Consider the following 17,478-nt stretch of genomic DNA (forward strand, 5'->3'; position numbering starts at 1 on the left):
CTTCATTTTTCAGATCCAGAAGGGCCCAAGCAGGGTGTGCTGGTACACAGTACTTTAAACCACATCGTGGTCAGTGTGTTAGCGCAGCATCCCATCTGCTGAGACATTCCAGTAACAGTCCAGCTCATTGACCATAACACAGAATCCACGTTACTGTCATTCTTAGCCTGCTGCTGTTTCTAGCCAGAAGAACATGGAAACATTAGATCACTAAGGTCTTTCAACATGGCAACAAAAATGATGTCAGATATGCGGACATACGGTTTCTCGTAAAATGTCTTCATTACATTTTCTTTTTTTTTATTTTTACAAAAAATACCTTTAATAATTTGCCTCGTTACATTTCTTGTCAGTGACATTTTATTAAGAGTGTAATTCTTTCTGCTTTACAGTGACTTAAGAAACTGTATTATTGTTATTACACACTGTTACACTGACGCACACTGTTTAGGAGTGATACTTTACAGAACAGCAGGAAGACAGCATTTCATTCTTGAGTCATTATAGGACAAAGTAACATTTTAAATCCTATGGAGCAGGTTTGGATAAGCTGGACAGAGGCAGGTGTAAACTTGTTACACAGCGCTGTAATCAACTCGTGTACTTTCACTGTGGACACAACGAGTCAGTGTGAGTCCGGTGTTTTGAATCTTCTTCGGTTTTCTTTCTCTGATGCTACATGATTAAGTACATCTCAAAACTCGGGTAAATAGAAAATAATAAAAAAGGACACTGCTTAAAACTGTAATAAAACAATTACATTTGACCCTGAATTAGATAAGAAAAAGGACAAATGGATGGCTTTAATGTTAGAGGAGCTAAAACAGATGTTTCAGACAGAAGATGAACTGGGGAGCTGCACCAAAGGCCAGTAACAGATAAATAAGTATTATTTTCAACAGTATTACAGGTGTACAAAATCAATACTGGCTGGTCACTAGAAGCTTTGGCTTTAAAGTTGGACAGCAGAATCTGAAGCTACTGTAGCAGAGTCCAAGTAAAAAGTGGTGAAGCTCAAAAATAGAGTCTCGATGTGACATCGATGGAACAATCCTTCCATCCAAAGGAAGATGATTCCCGAATGAACAACTTCCACTGTTCATCACACGATGTAGGCGTAGGCGTAGTAGCACACAGCTGATAACACAGCTAAAGGCAGCAGCACCAGAATCATCTTCCACAGGCTTCCTGTGGACTTGTCTCCAGTGGGCTCCCCTGATCGTACAGAGGTGTGATTGGTGGAGCTGTAGGTGACCTGCACGGCAGCCCTGAGACACAAAGGAGAAGAGGTGGGTTAGATCCGGCTATAAACTCACGAGCTCAAACATGTGACTGCTTCATACTGCAGGATTCACTCTGTGTCAGCGTCTGGTCCCTCCACTCCATGTTGCTCAGTGCTTCGCTTCACCCTGTGTGCAGGAAACACACAGTTCAATACTTAATGTTCAAGCCAGCACTGGGTTTGTTTCACTGCACTACATTTATGATACATTTTAGGTAAAGTTACCCCAGGGTTTACCATCAACGTGTCATCACCATTATGACTGAGCTGACAAGAACAGTGGATTTTATTAACACACATAACAGATTTGCACTGGTAGTTAGCTGCATGCACTTTTTGGTTTAAGGATGGCTGGGTATTAAAATGTTATCAAGTCCAATTAAATAAAATATCCTCAAACAAAGGTCAAGAACGTGATAAAGTCCCTCACGTGGAACAAATGGCAGTAAGTACCGTGGCAGCTGCATCAGCAAGTTAAAATAATGAAATGCTGCAGTTTGAGTTTCACATGTAAACCATCTCTCTGCTTCCCTCGTCACCTCCTGGAGTTCTCCCATTTTCACATGTAAATGATTTGATTGGCTGAATAGCATGTGTGTAGTGAGTTACAAAGCACACGATTGGTTGGTGTACACACAACAAGAGATAAAGGAAAACGTTGCACAGATTAATATAACGTTAGTGTAAATACTAGAAAATCCAACCTATCATCTTACAGTGTAAATCACAACACTGTACTAAGAAATGTGACTCTGCAGAGTTCTGACTGACATCTGGGTAAACAACAACAATCTGCCCTTTCAGTTTTACTTCCATGGTAGTGTGGACCATAACACAGATGAGGTGTGATAACACCAGTGCAGTTTGGGAGAATTTCATAGAGGAAATAAAAGCACAGTGTTGTATGTGGGCGGTGCAATATAATCAGCTTTAAGACTATCCAACCGGAGCGGTGTGCTGTCAGTTAAGTAAACAACATTTAACTTCTTTTTGCAGTTAACACTGAATGGAACGATGTTTGCTAACTGGGTATTAGTTGTTTGTAAACCAGTCTGGTGGTTGTTGGCAGGTTTCAACTGGTGTTTCTAAATGGTTAGTAGAGAGAGTGGTGCATCGAGAACCACCAGTATCTCGCCAGTCAAGGTGAATGTTGTTTACCCATGAATGCCACAAACCCACACTATCATTTTTATGAGATTCATGTTCTGTTTAATCTGCTTCACTATAGTTTCATGTCCACATTTGTGCATGCACACACATGCACCATGTTTGAAATGCACGTGTCAGCGGAGCGGCTTCATCGATCCATCATTGTCTCAGAGGACGAGAGGATCTTAAATTAGAGCCTCATCCAGATGCTCTAACCCAGGGATGTCCAACTCCAGGCCTGGAGGGCCGGTGTCCTGCAGGTTTTAGATCTCACCCTGGGTCAGCACACCTGATTAGTTTATTACCAGGCCTCTGGAGAACCTCGAGACATGTTGAGGAGGTCATTTAGCCATTTCAATCAGCAGTGATGGATCAAGGACACATCTGAAACCTGCAGGACCCTGACCCTCGAGGCCTGGTGCTGGACACCGTGGCTCTAACCTCTCCTCAGCCGTGCGTTTGCTGCTGAAATAGTGTCACTAGTGTTGTTTGTGGGGACAATGAAGACAGGCCTCCATGAGATCATTAAAGAGTCACATTATAATCAAGGTAAACGTACTTTGCAGGTGATGATCTAAATAAACCCTCAACACCTCAGCCTCGCAGGTCTCGACAGAACAGGTTGCTGCTCTTTTTCTGCTAACAGGTTAATCAGGATGTCGTGTTGCACGAGTGTCTTTAATGTGCCTTGTGATGTTCTGTGTGGGTTATAGCAGTACTCACATGTTGGCAGAGCGCTTACGTGTAGCCTGTCGAAATGAAAGCAGGAGTAATTGTAAGATTATTGTCTTTTTCCAGAGTAGAGGAGTTGGCACAAAAACAAAGGGGTAGGCAGACAATCAGGACTCACTGCACTCTGGTATGTGATGTAGGTAACTTCCTCCTCTGTAAAAAAACAACACGAAACACAAATCATCAACTATTACCTCAAAGTTACACCTCCAAATCTGATCAGAGGACAGAAACAGGAGGAGCAGAGTGAGCCTGAGAGCGAGCTGCTGGGGCTGACCTCTTCATACAGACCAGTTATCATCACTGCTGCTGTTTCCATAACACTAACGGATTTAAACTTCAAATTCACAACTATGAAGGGAAGAGAGTTACAGTTCACCACCAAAGACCACAGTCTCCTGACTTTACCCAATCACCGTTTGTGTGTTTAAGATTGGAGCTAAATGAGCCCGATCCTTAGTATTCTTCACTCTGACTGAAACACTGACGGCTTCTACCTCAGGCTGCTTCCTACCTTCCTCTCTGTAGTAGGTCTTATCAGAGGACGTCTTCACTGAAGCCTGCTTCATCGCCTTTTCAAGCTTCCTCTCATACAGATGCCGAGTGGAGTCTGTGTTCACACAAAAACACTTCTTCAGTATGTGAACAAAGGACAGACACTTATTTAAATAAATGCTGGAATGAATTAAAAGCAGTTTTTGGGTTCACATGACCTTTTGTAATGAATGATTTTAATGTCACGTGGATCCATTTTTATGATGCAGTGTAAGCAGTTTCCATATACTGTCCACATATACCAAGCCAGACCTGACGTAGCGGTAGCCTCGCGTTATAAACTTCCAGTGTGAAGGAAGTTTCCCGCAACATTTTCCTCATGTTTCAGATGCAGAACAGCGCTCACGTGGATAATCTGCGTGTGTGGAAAACACTTCACGGCGCAAAACTGCGATCCCTGTGTGTGTACTTACCCACGATGGGTCCGTGTTTGATGCCATACTGAGAGAGCAAGCTGCCGAGCTCCTCGTCGCTTTTCTCACTCAGAGACATCTGCAGACAGACAGATTCAGACATGCGCCACCCTGCGCTCCAGCAGGGAAACCAACAGGCTACATTTCAAAACCAAACTTTATTAGTCAACGTTTAAGACAGTCGTACATGTTGTAAAGCGTTTACTTCTTTGGGCCCCGTTAAAATGAGTTTCCCCGCAGAAACATAGTTCCGAGAACTGACCTGGCGGCTTTTTGCGTCCCTCTCGAGAGAGTAAATCACGCTGCCACAAACAAATGAAAGCGGCGCATGAACAAAGCTGACGGTAAAGTGGGCTGAATGTCACTCACCTTTGGAATAAGACGACGGCTGTGCTGCGTGAACTGAGACGAAGGAAAGTCGGGCACAGCAGTAAAGCTCACATGTGGGCGTAACTTCTCCAGAATTTGGAGACGTTAGGTTGGCACACCCGCAGAGCACCGCTGATCCTGCTAACCTGACCTAGCCTTGTTCTGTAGCACGGTTACCAGTGCTTTGCTTTTAAACGAGTAATCAGCGCTCAGAGCGGGTCCAACAGGACCTTTGTTATCGGCAATCTGTGTAACATAATAGATATCCCCCTCCCGCCGATCCATCCTTCCAGCCCGGGTCCTCTACCAGAGGCCTTGAGGGTCCTGCGCAACACCTTGGCTGTTCCTAGGACTGCGCTCTTCAGAGACTGGGAGGACTCCGATTATCACTGGGACCACCGGGAGCTTCATCCTCCACATCTTCTTGAGCCCTTCTAAGCAATTTCATGTCATAAACTTTTGTCTTCTCTCTCATAGCTTGTGTGTTTTTTGTTGTTGTGAACTGGTGCTCTATTAATAAAACTGAAACAATCTTTCATTCTTTTCGTGGAAGTTTGTTCAGTGCATGACACTATTTCACTCGTCTGTAAATTAATATCGGCTCCCTTACATTAAGCTGGAGGGAAATAAAGACAACAGATGCTGAAAAATGGCGACTAAATGAAGTAAAGACATTGTGTGAATACATTTTTATTAGTGCTCTGTGTAAGACTTTATAAATATAAAGCAGTACTGCAAGTCTCCTCTGCTGGAATGCATAAAAACGTGATTTTGTCTGGTACAACGGTAAAAGGATCATCATCTTTGATGTTGTACTCCAAACAACAAAAACTTTAATGTTCATTACATTTATGTCAAGTTTTCATGAAACCACGCAGAGTTGAATCACTCATCGCTCTGTGTCATCTCTCTAAGGCACTCCCTCACGTTATCCACCCTTTCAGGTGGAGCCTTCTGTATGGTCTGCTCCAGCAGCCGCCGTGCTTGATCCAGCCCTCCTACCTTAGGGGCGTTCTGGCGGAAGAGGTAGCCGCAGAGCTGATTGTCATGGCAGTCTGGAGAAAGCAGGCCACACAGAAAGCGCAGGAACATGTCAAAGTGACCCAGTGGGTGGTTAAAGGTTCGCACCAACGCACACTGGATCAGGCCTGCGATGGACTTGGTTTGTTCTTTGGATGCAAAGATCTTGGGCATGTGCAAGATCCCAGAGTCCAGGACGTTCTTCTCCTCTGTGCGAAACATTGTGAAGACATACAAAGCAGCCATGAACTCCTGCAAGAAGGAAGATAGAGCTTCTTAAAGCGTGATCTCTACAACATACAAGTTTTTCACATTTTTGTGTATGTCACAAGAAACAGTTGATTACAGTGGCTCCTCGTTTATCGCGGGAGTTACGTTCTAAGAGTAACCCGCGATAGGAGAAATCCACGAAGTAGCCAGTTTTATTTTTTTACAATTATTATAGATGTTTGAAGGCTGTAAAACCCCTCACTACACACTTTACACACTCAGACAGACACGAACATTTTCACACTTTTCTCTCTTGTTTAAACGCTTACAGTTCAAACCTTGGTAGGAAAATAAGTCCAGTATTATAGAATGAAACCAAACACACCCGCGGCTGCCTTTCAGGGCGCAAAACGTTTCGTCGACAGTGTTTGTTGGAGCAAACCTACAAACATACAGTGCAGCACTTCAGAGTCACACTGCTAGCGATCAAAGATTTATATAAATTTGACAAGCTGACCACATTCTGTACTGTACAGGAGACACGGCACGAGATTGATTAACAGTGGCCTGCAGCCAATCAGGACGCAGAACACAATGCGCTGTAAAAAATAAAAAATGCAAAATTGCACAAAAAAAATCAGTGAAACAGCGGGGCTGTGAAAGCTGAACCAAACACTGTTTCTGTGGTGGGTGGGTTGATCCCTGGCTGCTCCAGGCTGCATCCCAAATGCCTCGGGAAAGATGCTAACCCCCAAGTTCAGATCTAATGCTCTGCTAACCACTCCCTGCAAATATGATATAAATTAAACAGAAACAAACAGAAAATAAAAAATCTACACAAGGATGCTAGGGTAGCTGAAACAGAGGGAGAGATGGGAAAGTCTGCAGCTTCAACAGATCCCTACATGTGAAGTGTATGTTTGATATACTAGAAGGCGTGTTAGTGTGTAAGATGCAATGCAGCTTGAGTTGTGCTAGCTTCACTACCTTTATGGAGTCAAAGGCTACGTTCACACTGCAGGTCTTAATGCTCAATTTTTTTTGATCAAATCTGATTTTTTTTTTCTGTCTGGTTGTTCACATTACAAATAAAATGTGACAGCAAACATGCTCTACTGTGAACAGTTCACGGCCCTCAAAGCAGCCCGCATGTGCAAAAGAAGACGTCACACACAATATGTCTGTGAAGGTTCTCAGTCATCCAGGTCATCGTAGTCTAAGGAGCTTGGAAAGAAAAGCGTCTGGACTTCTTTGAGTTGCTTGAAGACGTTTCACCTCTCATCCGACAAGCTTCTTCAGTTCTAAGGGTCAATGGTGGGGAGTCCCAGAGAGTCCCACACCAGCGAGGGAGGATAAGAAAGACAGACGCAACAGGCCTGTCTTTAAATCTGGGACTCCCCACCATTGACCCTTAGAACTGAAGAAGCTTCTCGGATGAGAGGTGAAACGTCTTCAAGCAACTCAAAGAAGTCCAGACGCTTTTCTTTCCAAGTTCCTTAGACGTCACACACAACGTGCTCCGTTTATGGAAGTAAAAATGGCGGCTACAGAGCAAGTAGGTGTTGTTGCAGCAGTCTATCAATTTCTGCACAGTCGTAACTGACATAATTTTGACGAATTAATTAGAGAAAGAAGGACACTGAGAAAACAGAGAGGGCCTGTGCTTTAACAATGGCCGCCATGCTTTCTCGTTTGTCTTCTCCGGCGCTGATAATTGGCGTCTGTCTTGTGTCAGTGACGTAAAAGACGGATTTAATGCAACATGACCATTCAAACAACAGTCGCTTTCTAAAACATCAGATATGTATTGGATTCAGTACCACATACGAAAGTGACCCAGATCGGATTTGTGCCGTTCACACTGTCATACCATGATGGGATATGGGTCGCATAGGGTCAGAAAAGTCAGATTTGATGCGCTTTCGCCTGCAGTGTGAACGTAACCTTAGACAGTAAAGTTTATGGGAAGGTTGATGTCCGAGCAACAGGAACCTGTGAAGAGAGCTTATGTCAGGTCTGTTTGAAAAGAATAAGCACGAACATGTTTACCTGGAAGGTGAAGTGGATAAAGGAGTACACTGTCCTCCCATTGGCAGCTGGGGCGGGGAGCGCAGTGCACATGCCGCAAAACACGGCCACCTCGTTCAAATTCAGGCTGTACTCCTTCAGATCGTCTTCATAGAACACGCTGGTATCCTTCTCCAGCATTTTCAAGGCCATCCTTCCCAACTGTACCACCAGGTTTTTATCATCAGTGGACCATTTCTGAGTGCAAAGAACACAAGAAGATAAAAACAAAGCTCCGACACCGAACATAAGCTTTGCAGTTCCAGGGCAAATGCCTGTTCATCGGTCTTAATGGAAATAAACTGGGATTTGACTGTGTTTGATTTATTGCTCCTTTAAAGCTGGGCCACATCTGGACTTTTCTGTTTCAACAGCTCTTCTTTTCACAGCAGCTGCGATGTCATCCACTCTGCTGCTTTGGGACTGCAGCGTACACCCGACAGTCATACATTAACACTCAGTTACCGACAGTATAGACAGTATATGACCCATCAAAGTCATACTAAGGCTGTAACTTGGCCAGTTTAAAAACAAAGACAGTATATAAAAGATGGATGCATCCTCTGTGACATCACTTCAGAAACTCGTGTAATACACACTGTGGACAAAGCCGCTCTTTCTCTCCTAAAGCTAGCAAACTAGAGCAGCAGTAGTTTGCAGCAGGACTGGAAGCTGTTTGGAAATGAAACACAGACACGTTACCAGCTCATTTTCCCTCCTGTCATAGTAAAACTGCAGCCTGCGATTCATCTGGACCATCAAAATGTTGACGTAGAACGGCGTCAGTCTGGGAGGATCCTTCCCGTAGCCCCGGTAACGGTAGCAACGCTCGAACACCGTGGCCACCATCCAGCACACAAACGGGTGGCGAGCGGCCATGACAAGTGTGGGGAGGCGCTTAAAATGAGACAAGATCTTTGCTCCCAGATCCGTATCGCTCTGCCAGCGTTTCTTCAGGTAGGACTCTTTCATGTCATCGCTGCGGACAAAGGGGGCAAACGGATTAACTCACAGCACTGAAACTAAATCACGTGCACACAGACGTCAGAAAGAATCAGCCGCCATACTTGAAGCCCTGGATTTCTGTGACCGCATCGATGAACTTGGAAGGTATCTGTGAGACAGCCCCCCGTCTGCCCAGGATCCAGAGGCGGGCGCCGCGGAGCACAGTGCCTCTGATAATGTTTACTACCAGGACGTCAGGATGTGCCGGAGTGTCGTTGTCATGTATGACTGGAGCATTCTGGAGACAGAAAAAGGAAACAGACAGAAATGCGTCTGATTGAGTCAGCCACTTATCTTAGCAGCCAGGTTTATTCCTGCTGGCTAAACCTGCTCAGTTACAAACAAGATCGTCACAAGTACTTTACTCCATCTTCATTTAACCTCCTAGGACCTGACCTCCACATGTGTGGACATCACATTTCCTTTAGAAATGTGTGGTTTCTTGCACATTGAATTTTGGTTTGTCCAGACCACAACACTGAATGTTGGGCCTGATATCCACTTACAGGGACGTTATGCTGCCACTGTTCTATCCAAATGTAAAACGAATGTCCTCGTGTGTGGATCTGATTTTTCTCAGAAACAAAAATCAGGTAAGAAAGAAAAAAAAAAAAAAAAAAATCACAAAATTCTTAGTTTTTACATTCATCAGGTCCCAGTGACAGAGCTCAGGTCAGTAGGTTAATATAGCTGTGTCATGTCAGGATATCATTGCAAAAACAACGCCATGTGCTCCTAGCACACACAATGCCACTGCTCAAGCATCGTCCTCTGTGGGGAACATGATGCTGTTTTAGAAGCAGAACAGCTCTGCTGTGAATGATGCCGGTGACGTTGTGGGAACGAGATGAAGATGTGTTACACTGACACTACATATCAAAGATGGTTTGATGAGTGTGCAGCTTGTTGTGTGGTTGGAAGGAGGTGCTGCTGCTGTTCTGTTTAGTTAGTCTGAGAACAGGAAGTTAGTCTCACAGAATAAAAAGGGTTTTCACTCAAATCTTTAAATATCCAAGTGTGTTTGTTTCCTTTATGTGACTTGAGCCAATGATGTTAATAAGTCAGACATCAAAGTATGTGAATGGATGGGTTTACCTCCCAGTCCAAAGAACTCTGGTAACGATCAAATGAGTCCATTATGATGAGAAATTTACATTCGTCCTCCTCCAGGAAAGGCTTTACGTCTTTGCAGTCAGAATAAAAATATTCAATGATTTCCATGATGGACATCGTCTGAGAAGGAGGGAGGTGTTTGTTTCGCAGGACCCACAAAGATCTGAATGAAAGTTTGATGACAAACTGGATATCCTGGATAGAAAGAACAACAGAAAAGCTTTTGGTAATGAGCGAAACACAGGAACAGTAGCACAGCTCATCTCTGCTGCAGCTGGAAAACCAAATACTGGCGAATCAAACCAACTACGCTGTGTGCTACTGCAGTGCTCAGGCTTCACACAGTATATAAGATGATAAAAAGGGAAATGTAGACAAAATATTGTGTAATTCCAAATATCAAACACATCTAGAACTCACACTGGCTTTCATTTATGGAACGAGCTAATTACAGCCCCTAACCCAGCATTCAGGAGGATGAATGGATGGATGACATATACAAAAAGTTCATTCCCCTTACAGCTGTTATCAGAGTGAAACAGACCGAGTGAAGCTGCTGGGATTTCTGTGTTCTTTCAAAGTAACTGCTAACGCTCTTCATGTATCAAGTGCACGAGACTGGAAAATAGTTCAAACAGTGAGCTCCTGCTGGAGTGACGGTATAACCACGTGTTTATCCACAGCAGGGTCCAACCCGAATGCTTTTTCTTGTCAGGACTGGCCTGAGGCGCTCATTGGGTCAGGATACGCAGAATGTAAAGCATAAAGGCTCAGAGAACTCAGACCTCCCCACTCAGGACCAGCCCAGAACACACCCTGCTGTGGCTTTACTGAAGCTGTGATTTGTAAACATCTCACCTTATTGGCCCGTTGTTCGGCCCAATCCAGGCAGAATTTTCCCACACACACACTCATGCCAACTCCTGGAAGCCCTGTGGTCACCAGCGTCCTCACCGGAGTGCCGTCATCTTTCTTTAGTCGGATCAAATTGTTCAGTCCAACAAAGGTGTCAGGGCTGGGGACCGGGACAGGGGACGCAGGTGGTCGTAAATCATGGGTGGGATAAATTCCTCCACAACCAGAGGTGGAAATCTCCGGCTCCACAAAGACCTTGTCTAGAAAGTTCTGCTTCCCAGCTTGAATGACTCCCTCCCGGATGACTTGATGGTCTCTGACTAAAGCCTGCTGCAAGCGGAAACGCATCAACGCTGTGTCGGAAAAGATATGGAGCAAAGTGAGAAAATGACATGTAGGAAAGAAAGAAACATTCAGTCCTTCAGGTACGTGTTGTCTAAATTCTGAGAGCTAAAATGAGATCATTCATCATCATTCAACAACACATCGCCTACAGGGGAAGTAAGAGGTTAAATCCAGGACGTCACACAATCTATTTACAAGTCAAGAAGCTTGCAGACAGAGCAGGGGTGTCCCACCCCAGGCCTCGAGGGCCGGCGTCCTGCAGGTTTTAGATCTGACCCTGGGTCAGCACACCTGAATCACATGATTAGTTCATTCCCAGGCCTCTGGAGAACTTCAAGACATGTTGAGGAGGTCATTTAGCCTTTAAATCAGCTGTGTTGGATCAAGGACACATCTAAAACCTGCAGGACACCGGCCCTCGAGGCCTGGGGTTGGACACCCCTGAGACAGAGGTCAGAGAATAGATGTTCGAGTGTCGGCAGACAGCAGGAGCATCAGAGTTGCACATCGAGCTACAGCAACTTTCTTATTTGTGATGATTGGAGCAGCAGATGCTTTGTAATGGCATGAAAATATAAAATGTCGTTTCATTTTACACATGAGTAACCCTGCTAGTATATGAATTGTTGAGCCATGGCCAAAAACAATTATATTGTCACTCTGACTTAAACAGTCTCATCTCTGACACAGCGACCACAGCGATTCTGAAGTAATCCCATTGAGGCTTCCCAGAGCTGTTCCCGCAGATATTGGATGTCATTTGCCGTGAGGCATAAAAGCACTTTGACCCTTCTTGAAACAGAGACATGAACATACTCTGCTGATGGTGCTGAAACCTCCTGAAAGCCCACGCACTGTCCGCTCACCTCTCTTACACATGTTTGACAGCTCCTCTGCTTCTGGCTTCTTGTTGATATGTTCCAGATTTGTTATTGTGCGAGTCAGAGCTCGATCTTGTCCTGCAGAGCACAGTTTGCATCCAAAATAAAAGCAATAAGAATGTGTGACACAAGTGTCCATCACAGCAACGACTGTTTCAGCTGTGAAATAAACTTTTACACCAAAATCCCCCCACAGCTGTAAAAGACTGGTTGGCAGCTGTTGCTCCTAAGCGTGGCCCAGCCAGTGATTAGGCTCCGGGAAACACCTTTCCACACGCAGGTTTGGATTTTTCCCCATAAACTCCTTCATTTAGAAACTGCTGCTTTAGTTTACTTGTGTTGTCTGTTTGACATTTCAACTTGTTTGATGAGTTGAAACATTTAAGTGTGACAAACACACCAAATAATAGGAACTCAGGAAGAAGGCAAAGACTTTTCACATCACTGTAGGTGCCACAGCTGTGCTTCCTTACCGAGGACCTCCAACAGCCGGTCTACAAAGTCCAGTATGTCTCCATCGTACATCTGGTTCAGCTTCAGGTCAGCCTCCCACTGATAAAACCACGACTTGAATTTCATCATTTCTTCCCAGGACAGCTTGGTCAGGGTGCTCTGAATATTCTACAAATAAAGAGCACCTTATGAAAACACAACTTAAGACGATGTCTTGTCTTGCTGAATGCTCACGTACTCAAACCCATGGACATGATTTATCAATAAAACTTGTAACAAAACGGCAAAGTTGCTCTGAAATTTGTCCCTCGACTGCCAAATGGACTATCGGGATTTGTTCCACCCTGAATGTTTCATGTGTGCGCCCACTGCAGGAGCCTGCTCTGCAGGACTTCACTCTCAGGCGTGTTTTGGGCAGAAAGATGAAGTAACAGCAGAACAAGTGGAAAAGTCTCAAATGGACTGATTGGGTGTTTCAGGGTTTTCTGGCCCCGCAGACCTCTGACTAATCCAGAGAAGCTTCATCTGTAGCTTTCTCTGACTCTGTGTCAGCCCCAGTGTGTATGGGACAGCTGTCACACACACCTGCAGCTGTGACCAATCACAGCCAAGATGTAAAACGTCTTTATAACCTGAGGAAACATGACGGCTGCTGTTTGTCATTGTGGCACTGATCTTCATCACACTGAAAATGCAGACAGACGTCTGAAGGAAAAGCCTCCTGACAGCAACAAGTTCCAAACACTTTGGACAGAAAATGGTGATTACACTGTGTTATTCAATGAAAACGTCTTTAGCGTGGACACCAAGCGATAGCTTCAGTAAAGACAGACAGGCTTTGTACCAACCCTAAAGACATGAGGCAGATCCTGTTCTGGGTGCAGCCTGCCGGGCTGGCTGTTCTCGTCAGGCATTGGATCATCTGGTTCAATGGGCTCAGGCGGTTCTGGAGAATTAGTTATTAAATACTCATCTTCTTCCTCATCATCTTCATAAAAGTCCAGATCAACAGAGCTGGGAGACAACCAGAAGCACAGGGTAGAGTCAGAGACTGCTGCAAACACGGTTACACAGCACGCATCCTGCCTGACCCAACACTGGTGAACAAAGTGTGGTGGATTTCTATAAATATCACTCTTTGGCTCTTCTAATAATAACGTTTGTCAACAACATTTGTTTTTTTTAAGTTTAATGTGTTTGAAAAACAGAAGACAAACCAGCCCGGGTCCATCGTCATGTTAAACTGAAACAGTGTGTGTGTGTGTGTGCGTGCATACGTGCGTGTGTGTGTGTGCGTGTGTGTGAGCGCGCGTGCCACCTGGTATCAATGACCACAGCTCCGGGCGCTCTGGTCTGCTGCGTGGTCATGGTGTACAGGGTTTCTGGAGAGTCGGAGCGATCCTTGATCTGTATCCTGGTCAGTATGAAGAACAACAAGCTGTAACAGGCTGCAGCAGCTCATATCATCCACACCTGCCATCCTCTGTAACTCTAACAGGATATTCAAATGTACCAGATGAGCTGCTGTAAAATGACTGCCCTGCTTTCAAAAGCAGAAAAAGAATTATTGTCACTTCTGTGTTGCTGAGCATTGAAGAACAAATCCAGAATGGCTTGTGGCAGCGCCCCCTGCATAGAAACAGCGCAGGTCCAATCCACGACATTTTTTAAAAACTCTGTACTTCGTTAGCCTGTATTTAAACATGACAGTGAAGTTGAAGCCTAATCCTAACAGCAGGATCAGCTGTGTTTAGCTGCACTGTCTTGTGCATCGTGCTGACTGTGCAAACTTTCTTGCAGCTCAGACAGTGGACAGGCTTCATTTTTAATACGGGCAATTAACTGGAACTAAGGGTGGCAGGCTAACTGTCCCAAAAACACACAGCAAAGAGCAGAAGTCTACAGACTGAAACTTCAAATCAGATAAAACACTCAGGACCAAGTACCCTGTCCCTGTGGGAGCTCTCGGTTCAGGTAGTTTTGCTACCACGTCTGCAGCTTCCTGCTTCTCCTCCACGTTGTCCTCCATGTCGTCACTCTCGCTCTTCATTGAACCGTAGCTGGACGGTGGCCTTTTCCACTTCTCCTTCTCCTCGTCCTCCTCATCCTCTCTCTGGAAAATGCTGGGTGAAGGAAAAGAAAGTTTTAGTGTGCACCTGACTGTTTCTTAAACATCATTCTTCTCACATATATTCACTCATATTAAGTTTTGGTTGTCTGGCTGTGACAGAGAGGTGTAAAGGTAAACATTTTTTTCTGAATTGCCACGTTGCTTTCTGAAAGACGCGCCTGCACTTACTCGTTATTGTTTCGTTACTACATTATTGGCTCCCTCGTCAGCCACTTTATGTTTTCCTCCTCTGTGTTTCAGATTTCTGTGACCGAAGCTAAACTCGCTCCATCACATCCCAACTGGCTCCAACTTAAACAAATTAATTCCTGATGGTGCTAAAGGCTGTAATACTAAAGCCAACAGGATGGTAAAGAACAGCAGACAGTATGAGAGCAGAGGGATGTTCAGAGTAGCTTTAACAGCTTTTTCAAATTCTAAATGTATGTGTAGCTTATGGCATTGAAACATGAAACATGATGTGCACTACTTTGTTAGTTCGGTGCTGCACAGCATACAGTTGTGTTCCTTTGCAAAGGACGGCCCAGTGCATCCAGGTGCAACAAAGGGAGCAGTGAACATGTTTCTGGAGCACTCACAGCTCTCCTGGATCCATGACACAGTGACACATGCAGGAAAAAGAAGTCTGACTGGAAATTCATAGACTAGTTTTCAGCAAAGATGGCGGTTGGCCCACAACTGCCTCCCTGAAGTTAACAGCAGAAACGTGAAACATCAGCCAGTCACAGTGACGTGACGTTTACTTTCCTCGCTCGCTGTAAACGCGGATTTCACTCGCTTTCTTGAACTCTTGCCCCCTGTGTCCACACAGCTGGGCTCTTTCTTTTCACTTGTCTCTGCTGTGACAGGGAAAAGGTCACGCAGGAAGAGGCGTGACGGGGGGGCTCGCTGCATACCTGATAGTAATAAATGCGTGTTAACACTTGAGTCAGAGCTGAGTGGTCTGTAGCGCACAAGGAGAGTAAACTACGAGGTCCCGTCGGAAACACTGCTTCTCTCCTGAAGTCGCACACAAGCTGGGAAGATAATGACAACACCCACCTTTCGACCTCCGTGTCCGGGTCCATGTTTGTGGTTGGAGCAGACGGGCACGGCACGGAGCTTAGGCGGCTAAATGTTGCAGCACACAGTTACTTTAACACGAAAACAAGCCGACCGGCCTGCCGCGCTGATTAAGCTAAACTATACCACTTCCAACTTTCGTTTTCGACTCGTTTCCTTCCGCGAGCAAAGTGCAACGCAAACCCTAAGACTTCCGGGACAGCTTTTCGAAATAAAACCATGATCGTCGTTAGATACGAGTATATTTTAGAAAGCTACGTGTGTATGAAAACAGACACCACGGGCAGTGCTCGGGGCTGCAACACCACTGCTGTAGACCGCAGAGCTGCGCATGATCTTAATCACGGTCATAGAGCAGCTCAGATGTTAGTTTGAGACATATTCGGGCTTCATAAGTTAGTCCATCCATTTTTATTGTATTAATTATTAGTAGGATTTTTGAATAAGGTTAAAATAATCCCAAATAGTAGAAAAATCAGATTAATACAAAAAAAATATTTCAATAACATAAGCATAACATTTATTTGTAACATTTAAAGCTATTGTTAGTGTTCGACATGACAAACGTGGACCTGAATGAGCTCCTCATCTAAGAGAGATGCAGTGTTATGTTGTGAGAAAAGCACAGGGCAGCTTAAATCACCATCTTTTCAGTGTTCCAGGGTCTCCTCTAAAGAATTGTCTTTACAAGTTCAAGTGTACCACTTCCTACTTTATTAGGCAGATCTGTAAAATCCAGTGTTGTCTGTACATTAGTAATTCATATCAGTTCTTAGCAGGTCAATTCAAACATTATTTTCTGTTTATTTTCTATTGTTCTAATGTCCTCATAAACACAGGACGGGCAAACTGTTAATGCATGAAAACACTGCAACACAAAAGTCCAAAGATGACTTTTTGCGGGGACTTTTCCAAGCCCTAGCAGGAAAACAAACTAAACAAAGGTGCAGCACAATGTCAAGGAATTGGCACATCTGAAGCCGTTAGACTTGTTTGGGAGAAATGTTTGTGCAACCACATTTTTAGCTGGTTTGTGGTACCACAGAGGATCCAGTTTTACCACCACAGTGTAAGACTGTGAAGTGAGCTTACAGCAGTCAACTACAGTGCAGGCCCTCTTTTCTTTAGGTCTGGTTTTCAGTGAGCCAGACTTACTTGTTATCTTTGAAAGTTTTCCAGGCTTTCTTTCAAAGCTTTGCCTTTGGAAATTGACTTTTTTTTTCTAACTGATTGCAGTCTAGTCTTTATAACATTTCGTTTGTGCAGAGGCGGAGGCAGACATTTGAAACACCAAAAGGTAGTATGCATGTGGGATTGGGGGGGGGTAGAAATGACTGAAAGATTCATTGGCTCTGTTTTGAGTTTTGTTCAAAAAAGAATGACTTCATATAGGGAAAAATATATAACACATATGCAGGACACCTTAAACTAGTTTTTTAATAAGCAGCAAGGCAGAACAAAATCAGGGCTGCATCAAGACACGAGGACTAAACCCCAATTCAACCAGACCCAGAACTGATCCGGAATTAAAACAGGACTACAACAGTTCAAAATCAGGACTACTGAGGATTTAACCAAGACAGAACTAGAATCAGAACTAGATGATAGTAGCACTAAAAATCATCATAGACCTGCACTACACTTATTTTTTAATTCTACCAAAGTCCACTATTTAGATTGAGAAAAATGTATATAATTATTTAGCCTTGTTGTGCAAACAAGCTTGCAGAACTTAATAAATATAGAATTTGAAAAAGAACAAACCCAAAAAGAAACACTAGGTACAAGATACATGAGGACCTATGATACGGTGATACTTTTGGTAAACAACCATTT

The 17,478-nt window shown here is 44.3% G+C and overlaps 2 protein-coding genes across 5 annotated transcripts; both read right to left on the minus strand.

The window, feature by feature from the left end:
* Positions 1 to 257: 257 nt before the first annotated feature.
* emd (emerin) lies at positions 258 to 4,876 on the minus strand. 4 transcript variants are annotated; one of them, XM_085260658.1, is made up of 7 exons: positions 4,501 to 4,876; positions 4,132 to 4,242; positions 3,678 to 3,773; positions 3,282 to 3,316; positions 3,155 to 3,180; positions 1,356 to 1,409; positions 258 to 1,268 (listed from the first exon to the last, which is right to left on the minus strand). In XM_085260658.1, exons 2-7 carry the CDS (start codon positions 4,232 to 4,234, stop codon positions 1,103 to 1,105), a joined length of 480 nt encoding a protein of 159 aa, XP_085116784.1. In that variant the 5' UTR covers positions 4,235 to 4,242; positions 4,501 to 4,876; the 3' UTR covers positions 258 to 1,102. The 4 variants fall into 4 exon arrangements, with proteins under 4 accessions (XP_085116784.1, XP_085116786.1, XP_085116787.1 ...); XM_085260660.1 differs by lacking the exon at positions 4,501 to 4,876 and adding an exon at positions 4,319 to 4,490 and having other exon boundaries at positions 4,132 to 4,210; XM_085260661.1 differs by lacking the exon at positions 4,501 to 4,876 and adding an exon at positions 4,394 to 4,470 and having other exon boundaries at positions 4,132 to 4,210.
* Positions 4,877 to 5,174: 298 nt separating this feature from the next.
* Positions 5,175 to 15,832, minus strand: nlrc3l (NLR family, CARD domain containing 3-like). Its single transcript, XM_085260374.1, has 12 exons — positions 15,622 to 15,832; positions 14,396 to 14,572; positions 13,768 to 13,863; positions 13,298 to 13,463; positions 12,470 to 12,617; positions 11,982 to 12,074; positions 10,774 to 11,123; positions 9,898 to 10,110; positions 8,865 to 9,040; positions 8,500 to 8,776; positions 7,780 to 7,995; positions 5,175 to 5,772 (listed from the first exon to the last, which is right to left on the minus strand). The coding sequence occupies exons 1-12, from the start codon at positions 15,645 to 15,647 to the stop codon at positions 5,386 to 5,388; spliced, it is 2,325 nt and encodes a 774-aa protein (XP_085116500.1). The 5' UTR covers positions 15,648 to 15,832; the 3' UTR covers positions 5,175 to 5,385.
* Between the last annotated feature and the right edge of the window lie 1,646 nt (positions 15,833 to 17,478).

Source organism: Mchenga conophoros, linkage group LG20 (assembly GCF_057382185.1).
Source record: "Mchenga conophoros isolate Kocher_MC1m ecotype Shallow Benthic linkage group LG20, M_conophoros_male_GT1.1, whole genome shotgun sequence".
Taxonomy (NCBI): domain Eukaryota; kingdom Metazoa; phylum Chordata; class Actinopteri; order Cichliformes; family Cichlidae; genus Mchenga; species Mchenga conophoros.